Here is an 11,452-nt window from a genome sequence, read left to right on the forward strand (position 1 = left end):
TTTCTTCTTTATGCTTCTTTTTTCTTCTGACTTTTCTTTATTGAAACAATCATAGGAATTTTTTTGCATAAAGAGAAAAAAGGAAAGAAGTACAGAAGATTAAGTACATAATTTCTACTTGGGCAGGTCTGGTGTTTATGCTGGGCTCTGCTGTATATCACTCTGATAATTTGGGATGAAAGACTCCATTTTTCTTTGGCCATTTCTGAATCTGAAAAATAAACATTTACTTCACACTTCTTTGCCTGGCTAAATTAATTGTGACAGGTTAGTCCAAAGAAACTCTACTGACTCTTTTATACTCATATTAAATCTAACATCTGCAGAATGCTAGGCTTTTTATGAATATCTTAAAATGCTTAGATAGTAGGTATTTCTTATCATGCATGTGGTAAAGAGCAGCAACTAATGTATTTTTGTTTAAATCTATGACCTATTTGGAGCTCTTATTTTAAAAGAAGAGGAGGAATGATAGAAACATGTTTATACATCAGACTTCTTTTGGATAAAAGACAAGCCAAAAAAACAAGACAAGACAAGCTTAATGTGGAAAGGAGCATGGATCTAAGTGAACGAATCTCTTGAGAAAATGATAGCTTTGGTTCAGACATTCAAATAAAATTGGAGCAGTGTAAGTACCTTGGTAGTATTTAGAAGTATCTCATGCTGTTCCCTGATACTGGATTCAAGAGTCTGTGGTAGGCAGTGATGAGTTGAGTCAATGCTGCTGCTGCCAACCCAAGCTCAGATAGATTTTCCAGACTTCTGCCTTCTACTGTGTATAGTTCTACATACGAGCAAAAAGATTGTCCATGTTGCCATGTACCTCATGTTGCCTTGGGTCTTTAGTTTCATAATGTTCTTTATAATATTTTGTGTTGGGTTTGTGTGGTAAGATTTTGGTAGATGGGTTGGCTGTAGGAGTGGCTTCTGTGAGAAGGGACCAGAAGTTTGCCTTGTGTGATAGAGCCAATGCAATCCAGCTCCAGGATGGGCCCATCACTGGACAAGGCTGAGCCCTTCAGCAATGGAGGTATCACCTCTGGGACAACAAAGTTAAAAAGGAATGGGGGAGAATGCATAGGAGCAATTGCAGCGAGGGGACAGAGGAGTGAGAATATGTGGGAGAAAGAGCTATGAAGAAGGAGGGGAGGAAGTGGTTCAGGCATGGGAGCTGAGGAGGGATCAGCTGAAACAATGTGTGAACTGACCCACAGTCACCCATTCCCTGTCTCACTGTGCCATTGGGGTGGAGGAGGTAGAGAAAAAAGCAAGTGAAGTTGAGCCTGGGAAGAAGGGGGGAGTGGATGGAAGGTGTTTTAAGATTGTTTTGAGTTCTCATTGCTCTATTCTTATTTGATTAACAATAAATTGTATTAATACTTCCCCAGCCTGAGTCTGTTTTGCCAGTTGTGGTACTTCATTAGTGTTCTCTCCACATCCATATCTTGACCCATGAATCTTTCATTGTGTTTTCTCATTCTTATTCTACTGAGGAAGGGAGTGATAAAACAGCTTCACTGGGCACCTGGCATCCAACCCAGGTCAACCCACCATGGCTTTCAAGATAAATAAAGTAAAGATACTTTCATGGTTGAATTACCTTGATAAAAGAAAATAATGTAAATGAATATAAACTATTGCAAGCATTGAAAGGAATAATAAACAAGTTTACTTCTGTATTGTGATGTTTTTCAGAAATTGTTCCATTTTAATTCTGTAGTTCAGTCGCAGAACGTTGTCTTGATGAGTTTTTGCAAAGGTTTTAGATCTGTTAAGACATTTTTTAGCTTCAAATGGAATTTTTTCATCAACCTAATTTAAAAATTGTATATCATACAATTAAAGAAATTTCTGCTAAAAACTTGGATGATTTCCTGAGATCTGTAAAGAATTAATTTCTGTAAGAACTTCTCACCTGTCATGCTATTAAGCTTTTATAACTGCTACTTTATAACATCTGTATGATCATTTTGGTGTTATGTTGTAAATAATTAAAGCTTGAGTCAAAACAAAGTAGTAGATTATTTAAAAAATGAGAGGTTTTGACAGATGATGAGTAAATAATTTGTCATCATTAATGAGAGACACAGTCAACAACTAACCCCTTGCTGTCAGGAGCTGAGAGACAGCAGTGCTGCTGTGAGTGATACCATGAACCAGTTGCCTCCCATACCAAATCTAATGGCCACAAATCACATGCTGTATGTCTTACAGACATGCAGCAAGAGGGAGAACTAACTGCATTTCACAGTCAGAAAGTAACTTCTCTCAAATCTTTTCCAAAGTTGTGTGAGGTCATGGTATGGACTTGGGTAGCAGCCATGATATTTCAACCACTCTATGACTGCGCATTAATCACATCTGCTGTTATGAAGGACAGCTGTAACTAGTTACAGTTTTATAAAGAATGTATGGATTAATGGGTTTTCTAGTTGTTTTTTTGGGTTTTGGTGTTTTTCAATAGAGAGCTCTTCTCCCAAGCTTCTATAAAGGATATTACAATGACATCTTGTTTTGGCTCAGAATGGGATGTTACCTTTTTTATGCTTACTCTAGTTAGTATTGACTCTTTTTTTCTTCTTCTTCTTAAAATCAGGGTGTTGTTAACATTTGAAAATAAACTGCACTTCTAAATAGTTTAGAAATTAGTATTACATTCTCCAAGGTTGTTTTCTGTGTCATGATTTTTACCATGTACTGCTTGCTTCCTGGTGGGGTTTCTTACTGTCCCCATTTGAATGTCATTGTTTTAAATAACTGAGTAATGACAGATGCAGAGCAAAAAGCATTACCAGTTTGGTAGCACTCTCACCCAGGCGAAATCTAGTTGTTGTCCTTATAGCAATAACATTCTAATAATTTCTAATAACAGCTATGTTTCTGATGAGACCTGTAATGAGGCAATTCCCTTTTGGGCAGAAGTCAGTTCCAGAACAGAAGTATGACCTCTTTCCTATTTTTGATTATAACGATACCCGAGAGGGTACAGACAAAAGTAGTCTTGGAACAAAAAGATAATTTAGAATAAAGTGATGGTCAAAAACTCTACATTTCATGTTGTCAGATTAATCACAGGTTTCTGCCCTTTAATTCATCCTGGAGCTCTACTGTCTCAGGCATACTACCAAGGTATGCCATTCAGCTCCTGCAATCCCATTTGCCTTGAAACCATGAGAAACTCAGTTTCTCATTCTCACTTTATTACCTGCATTTGGTGAAGCAGGTTCTACCCACACAGGTTCTGCCTGATGTTTACATCACACTGCTCTTTCTTTTTACCCTGTGGCGCCAGATCTCAGAGCCATTACAAACCCCTGTTCCAGCACATACCAAAACTTGCATTGTGAATCTGCTTTTATCTTTGCAAGTTTGTAATGTCCATTCTCTTCACAGTCATTGCCACTATTTGCCTCTTATTTGTCTCTTATGTGGGGTTTACATATGTGTTTGATAATATGTGTGTTTAATAATATTTGCAGAAATAATGCATTATTTACCAAGATAGAGGTGTTAGAGGAGACTGCCTTCAGATGGTTTAACCCCAGCCAACACCCAAGTGCCAGGCAGCTGCTCACTCACTCCTACACCTGCCAGCAGGATCAGGGAGAGAACTGGAAGGATAAAAGCTAGAAAACTCATGGGCTGAGATAAAGACAGTTTAATACAGAAAGCAAAAGCTGTGCACAACAGCAAAGCAAGGAATGAATTCAGTGCTTCCCTATGCCAGGAAGCATCAGACATGATGTGAGTGACTCCATCAGACATGGCAGTGAGTGACTTGGGAAGACAAACACCATCACCCCAGTGCCCCCCCATTCCTTCTTTTACCACCGTTACCACTACTTTATGTAGTGACCACGATGTGAGATGGTCTGGAATATCCCTTGGGTCAGTTGGAATCATCTGTCCTAGGCATCCCCAGCTTCTTCACCAGCAGGGAACTACGAAAGCAAAAAAGGCCTTGGCTCTGTGTAAGCCCTGCTCAGCAATAACAAAAACATCTCTGTATTATCAACCCTCTCTGTGTTCAGCACAAATCCAAAACACAGCCCCATACCAGCCACTGTGAAAGAAATTAGCTCTACCCCAGCCTTAGCCAGCACAGTAACTTAAAATTTCTCACTGTGAAGTGTGACTGTACACTGCTGTGTTGCTTTATTCACTTTCTGGTGCCTCAGTTGCACACTGAAGAAGGAAGAATGTTCCTGTAGAAAGTACTAGCAGATTCATGCATAAAAAGCAAGTAGTGCAAAATAATATAAGTAGCACGAGTGTGTCAGAATAAAGGCATACAATTCTAGTATCTAATTAAACATCCAAGGGATGAGAAGGGGGGAAAAAGTATTCCTCCTTATAAAGACAGTTGACATTTCTTCGTTAAGTTTTTTTTTCTGTATTGTCTATATTTCTATAACATTTATATACTGGAAAATACTTGAGGGAAAATAAATTGAGCATGGGCTGTGACAAAAAAACCCAAACCAAAGCAAAACAAAAAAAAAGAAACATACCCAGAAAAATGAGAAATTGGAGAGAATTTGAATATCATATTGTGTGTTTGTTAGCTGATGGCTGTCAGCGTGAGTAGTGTTTGTGAAGTATTTTGCTCTAAGGAAAAAATGTGGTTATTCCATATGGGTTGGCCTATATATGCTTAAAGCCTTTCTATAAATACTTGAATTAAAAGACACCAGATGTTGCACAGAAGCTGCTGCTGCTGCTTTCTGAACTTCATGGTATATTCTTTCAAAACCCACAGGAAGTAGCTGAGGGAAAAAGTGTATTAATTATGTTCAGAAATAGATTCTCCAGCTATAGGAAAATCTCCAAAGAAAACAGCATATGATCTTCAGAAATGTGAGCTTGCTGTCCCAAGAATCTGGTGGCAGCATGCAGCACTGTCACATGGGGATCAAAATTCAGATTTCAAGTTCTCCAAGCTAAGCTAACCTGGAAATAAGCCAGTTGGTGGCCCTTGGAAATGGACCCATCTTTTGACCTGTCCCCTCTGGCCAGTGTTTATAGTTTTATAGAACAGTCTTCAGAGAGAATATTTTTCCAGAATATTTTTTGACCTGAAGAAGTAATGTTATAGTAGCAGAGACTTGAGAGGAAAGAAAAGTACTAGAATTCACAGATGCTCTACACTTCAAACATGAAATACGGCTGACCATAGAGTATATTTTAAAAGCTCTAAAACTATGGTAAAAGAATTATGAAATGGGATTTGCTGTGAACTGGTTGAGGAAGATTTATGGTTGGCAAACCAATTAAATATTTCTGCATTATAATTACTAACTCTGGTGTATTTGTAGTGCCTTCTTTTCCTGTTTCCTTCAGACCAAAGCACTGAGAGTGACTGTCCTTCACTAGCAGTTGGTGGGACGTGTCCTATCTGTCTTTATGCAATGAATATATAACTGTTTATAGTCACATGGTTTTGCTGGAAGAAAATGGATATGCAAACAAGTAACATTCACCACTGAGTAGTCTTATGAGGATCATGACAGCTGCTTTAAATGTGAATTGCTGATGTATTGGTTATCATGTGTATCATGGTGGTTTGACCCCAGACAACAACTGCTCACTCACCCCACCCCTGCAGGATGGGGAGAGCATCCAAAGAGCAGAAGTCAGAAAAACTTTCTTGAAAAAAAGACAATTCAAGGAAGGAATCAAAGCTGTATGTGCAAGGAAAGGAGAAGGAATTTATTCACTGCTTCCTATTGGCAGGCAGATGTTTAACCACATCCAGAGAGCAGGGCTTCACTTCATGTAATGGTTACTTGGGAAGCTAAATGTCATAACCACAAACATCTCACCATACCTTTTTGTTACCTGAAGCTTTTCAATGCTAAGCATGACTTGAAAAGGTCTTGATGACCTTTTGGTCTATGTGGATCAGCCAGGGGTGTTCCTTGCCTGTGGTAGGGGTAGAGCAAGAGAAGGCCTTGATGCTGTGCAAGCACTGCTCAGCAGTAAGTAAAACACTAATGTGTTGCCAACTCTAAAATGCTTTGTGTCACAAATCCAAAACACAGCACCATCTTGTCTGCTATGAAGCACGTTAACTCCATCCCAGGATAGAGCCATTACCACTTCTCCTTGTTATCAACCAGGTAACACTTGTGGCTTGGGCTCCATCTGCTGCAGTGACTGCTTAGGACAGGAGAGGCAGCATGCTCTGTTAGTTGATGACACCAAAATCAGCTCAGGTTACATCACAGGACACTTTTCTGGTTCTTTATGAATGTAATCATCTCTTGTTTCTGGTGGCATCTGCTGTGATACTTCCATAGCACAAAGCTGAAATCACAGAAACAATTTGAACATGTATCCATTGCGGTACCACTAGGAGGAAGAGAGAAAGGTATGTCTTTTATATGACTTTTCCACTCTCCTAGAGAATTCCACTGCAGGCCTTAAGAAATCTTCCTGGTAAAGGTGTGTTTTACAAATCTGTTAGACCTGCTTTTCCTCCTTTCAAAAAAGAACATGAGAAAGAAAGAAGTAAAATAAACAATCACACAGAAAAAAAGTCAAAACAAAAGACAGCTGTTTTTGGAAAAGTCTTAAATACCTGTCTTAGGTACCTTTCATTTTGAGTGATGACAAGACCATGAAAATGAGAGTTTTTACAATGTGTCATACCTGTGATTTACAGGACGTAAAAGAGGAAGTCAGAATAGAAGCAATTCCTGGGATTTATTGTGGGTTTCTTGGGTTTTTTTTTTTTTTTGGCGGGGTGGGGGGTATTATTAATATTTGCTGGTTTTTTGGAGGTTTTTGGAGTTAGATTGAAGCAGGAAGATCATATTTTTTCTTTGAATCACTCTGCGGAGTTCCAGTATTCTACCACATCAAATTTAAGGTTATTTGTTTGTCTGATGAAGTTAGACCTTGCTGTTCAACTTTTTATGTGTATTCCTTCAATGTCTGCTATGTAATTTGCCCAGCTTTAATTGGATCAATACTGTAATTCGTGTAAGCTGTTGCATTCTTTCAAGCAGAATGCCTTCTATCAGTCTGATGTTCTTTATTCAGTGAGTTCATGAATTGTCTTTGCATTTGTATGAAATAGTAAATGTAAAATTGGTGAGTGATGTGTCTGGTAAGCTGTAAAGAAAACATAAATTATGTTATCCCTGTTCAGTACCTGAGAAATATCACATGTTGTGCATCTGCTACATGTCTGTCAGTGTTTGGGCAACCAGATTTTAATGCATTTACAATGATGGTAATACATTAAAAATAAAATACATGTTCCTGGTGAGAATCACATTAGTATACATTGTGGCATAAGTGACATGGATCTGTGCAAGTTGGCTGTTCTGTTGAATTCACACCTTTGAATTTTTCTTCTGCAGCCAAACTGTACTGCAGCTGAGCGAGCCATGGCAAGACTTGCAACACACCCCACCTTGAAGCCCAGATTTGTTGAACTTAAAGGTGTGAAACATTTTATTGAATTTTTTACTATACCTGTAGGTTACTGATGTGTTACCTTGTTCATGTATATTTCTGATGTGAACAAAAGTAAAAACCCATAAAAACTAATAGCTTCTGTAATTAGCCTGGCTAGCTGTAGTGAACCAAGCCACAAACTTGAAACCGTTTATTTGGCTTGAAATTTATGTGGTTTTATATGTGACAGCTTACAGTATTATATGTATTTAATATGGGGTGTTGAACAAACAGAGCTTATAATGGGAGTTCTAAAAATCAAATAGATCTAACGGAGTGTTTCTGAATTAGACAGGAATATAAATGGATCATTACAAATGGCTTTTCAAAGGTACCTAAAAGGTTTTACAAATTACTTTCTTAATCTTCCCTGAGAACTGTCTTCAGAATCCTTAGGGTATGTTTCCTGGTATTTTTAGGGTATTTAGGCTTTCTCTTGTTCTCTTGAAACTGGAATTTTCCACCAAAAATTAATGTTTAAAAGGGTCAAGTCCTAGTAGTAATGTCACCAAGTTACTTCATTAATAACAGCATATCAAATACCATTTAATTACAATGAAAAAATTAATATTCGTTTGCAATTTTGCAAAGTAGTGCCCTAAGTGAACATGATTATCAGCTGCATATTATTTTTTGAAAGAGAAGTGTATAGTTTAACCCAAATTTTGTCATGTACTTAATTGATAATATTTGCAAGGATTTTCTTTCACTTTTGTTGATACTGTATTCTAAGATATATCTTGTCCCACGTGTTTGGTAAATAATTCATAAAGACATTCAAAATATGCTCAATACAACACAGATAAGTTGCAAAAATGTTTTATTATATAAAAATGACTTGCGTGTATTAATGTGTAGCTGCAACAAAATAATTTTCTGCCTCTTGTACAGCTGCTGTTAAAGCTTTTAAGGAGGCAAGAAAGAACCCAGACAAAGCCACTCCTATGAAAAAGGATCAGTCAGAAGAACAGCCTAAGTCAGCACAACATTCCAATAGCAACTTAGACAAACAAGCTTCTAAGCAGCCTCAAAAACAGCAAGGATGTGAACACAAAACAAAACCAGGCATGAAAATAGAAACTGACAAGGTGGTTAAAGAGATCTGTGAGAATGAATCTGAACAGAAAACTGTGGAAGTGAAGAGAGCATGTGCTCCAGAAGAACCTTCATTTCAGGCAGTAGAAATGCAAACAGTTGCTCAAAACAAAACAGGAAATAAACTTGACTATCAAAAAAGGAAAGAAAATATGAGTATGAACAAATTAAATGCAATAAAAGAAATAATTGATGATAGTGACCAAGAGCATCCCAATGAAAAGGAATACTTTGATGATAGTACTGAAGAGAGGTTTTATAATGAGTCATCAGATTCTGACAGTGACAGCAATGATGATTTCTTCATTGGCAAAGTAAAAAAAAAGAAAAAAGTAGCAGCAGTTAATTTTTCTTCAACAAAAGAAAAGGGTAGTGTTCAGAAAAATGTAATGAAGACAGAAAAAGGTGCAGTGTCTGGGACAGCACAAGATTTGATCATGGAAGAAAGAAAGCCACTTGAAAAAGCAGGCAAGCTGGAGTCAATGTTCTGCAGTTCTTTGTCTACCACCAATCAGAAATCTCAGAATAGAAGAAGGTAAACCTTTTCCTGGTGTTATGTTCTCCATTCTCTCCCTCCTTTGCAGTAATGGAAATGTTTGTGATTTCTAGTAGTCATTACTAAACAAAGAGAATTTCAGCCCATTAAACCTTAGAACATTTTCATAGAAACTACTTCATAGTATTCTTAATTGTATTGTTGTATTCTTTAACAACACATATTTTTAATATTCACACATTTATGCACAGGATTTCTAACTAGATCTATACCCAAATTCAATCACTTCTGAATACTTGTCTTTCTACTTCTTTATTAACATGAGTGGAGCAGTATTAAAGAAACTTTTATGTTATGTTTGAAAAGTTATTGCATGAATGTTTTGGTGATGATGATTCTTTATTCACAGGTGTTTGTAGTCTTACAGTTTTATTGAAAAAATCTTAATTTCTCTTTTTGTTTTCAGAAATACTAAAGACCAGTCCCTCAAAAATGAAAAAATGGGTATGTATTACTTAACTTGGTAAAATTAGGAGAGAAAAAACTTTTCAAAATTTTGTCGCCTCTGCAGTCTATTTATGATGGGATGTATTTGTTTATTTTCAAGTTTGTGGCACATATTTTAACATTTGTTATTAAAGTGATCAAACTGTTCAGCTTTCATTGGAATCTGTGGATATTGTCTGCTATTTTCATGTATTCTCATATTAAAAATACTTAAGGTTTACACTGGAAAGTGCTTTTCTGTCTGTCAAGGAGTTAGTGTTTCTTGTGCACAGGTAAAGGTACCAGATTTTTCTGTGTAACTAGTAACTTATTTCATAAGTAATTCCCTCAATAACTCCTGAAAATGGAATATTTTATTCCATTTATATTCTGTGGCACCATTTTGGAGTTCATTGGATTGAGGATATAGTTCCAGTCATACTGAGTTACATTGTGTAATAGTCATTGGTTTATTGTGAAGAAAAAAGTTTAGAATGTGCTGAATGTTTGTCTACACTAATTTTGAGTGTAGTCAGTATTAATAAATCCAAAAATATCTGCAGTCTACCAAATGGCAATTTACCAGGCTGCAAGATGAAGAAATCTTGTTGTGAGTATTCAGATGACTGTGTTCCCATGGCTCATTATGAATTTTTTTTAAATGCCTTCAATCCCAAAGTAGTTTGCATACTTGTATGGAGGTTCATGATGTAGTTAATGTTTTGTTTTATACTTGCACAGGTTTTCTTAAAAATGAAACAAAGCTCAAGAAGCAACCATTTGCAAAAGCTTCAGGGGATATTAAATGCAACAATAAGAAAGCACTTTCGGAGCAGCCTCTTCATCCTTCATGGGAAGCAAGCCGGAGACGCAGAGAGCAAATGTCTCAAATTACAGCATTCCAGGGGAAAAAGATTAAATTTGATGACTAGACTATATGTAAATGGAGGTTCAAATAAAATTTTTTTGCAACTGCTGTTTTGACATCTTTGTTGTACTGTCCATATCCTTTGCACCCTACAAAATTGCAGCTGGTATTATTTGCTATCTTAAAATATAAAGATTGTTTCCTTCATTCTGTGTGCTGTCTGTTGTTTGTAATGTCTGTAATGACCATTTGGTGTTGGTTTATAAGTCCCATTATGTAGTGCCACCATTCAGGAAATAAACCCTGAAGTGAATAAAGGGTTTTTAGGAACATAATCTGTACCCTGTACAATAGTACAGATTCTTTCAAGGGGGGTTTGGAAGGGTTTTTTTGTATGTAAAAAAAAAAATGTACTTTATATGAGAATTTGGTTGTCAAAAGAAAGGTTCTGTATATCAGCTGAGACAGAGTAAAAGATTCTTAAACTTGAAGAGAGTTAATAAATTCATCAGTGTACTGGGTAGCTGGAAAAGTCAATCAGTTGTAAGCATAATATGAAAATTTCTGGAGAGAATAAAATATGCTTTTCAGTTGTGATCTCTGTCCTCTGATTATACTGCCAATTTGAAGAAATTTAAAGGTGTCTTATTCTGGTAGATTTGTCTGGATTCTTCAACATCTGTGTCTTGCACTTTCTGAAAGAATGTGAAAACCTGAAAAAAATTTTACACTAAGAAACATCTGACTGTTAAATGCCAGTCTGACATTGGGAGTTCATCTGATTGGGATATGACAAAAAAGGTTAATTGAATGCTTCTTCAGGTGCTTTTTCTACTACCTAATTGAAAGAAATTCTGAACATGTAATTAATCTTTAAGTGTCATTTATTTAAATATAGTTACCTTCCATTAAGTAGTTAGTTCATAGACTTGGTAAATGACTGGATTGTACTATTCATGTAGCATTTTGAGAAGCCTAAGGATAGCCCTGCATCACCCCAAATGCCCATCTAACCTAGTACCTTTGAAAGTAGTCAGATG

At 36.6% G+C, this 11,452-nt stretch overlaps 1 protein-coding gene across 1 annotated transcript in view; it reads left to right on the top strand.

Moving 5' to 3' along the window:
- The window catches only part of SRFBP1 (serum response factor binding protein 1), a 68,568-nt gene extending 57,716 nt beyond the window's left edge, over positions 1-10,852 (top strand). Inside the window, exons 5-8 of the mRNA XM_062513207.1 lie at positions 7,371-7,452; positions 8,359-9,097; positions 9,525-9,562; positions 10,286-10,852. Coding sequence (XP_062369191.1) covers positions 7,371-7,452; positions 8,359-9,097; positions 9,525-9,562; positions 10,286-10,476 — 1,050 coding nt within the window. The 3' untranslated portion in view covers positions 10,477-10,852. The remainder of the gene's footprint in view (positions 1-7,370; positions 7,453-8,358; positions 9,098-9,524; positions 9,563-10,285) is intronic.
- Positions 10,853-11,452: the final 600 nt, after the last annotated feature.

Source organism: Cinclus cinclus, chromosome Z (genome assembly GCF_963662255.1).
Source record: "Cinclus cinclus chromosome Z, bCinCin1.1, whole genome shotgun sequence".
Classification (NCBI taxonomy): domain Eukaryota; kingdom Metazoa; phylum Chordata; class Aves; order Passeriformes; family Cinclidae; genus Cinclus; species Cinclus cinclus.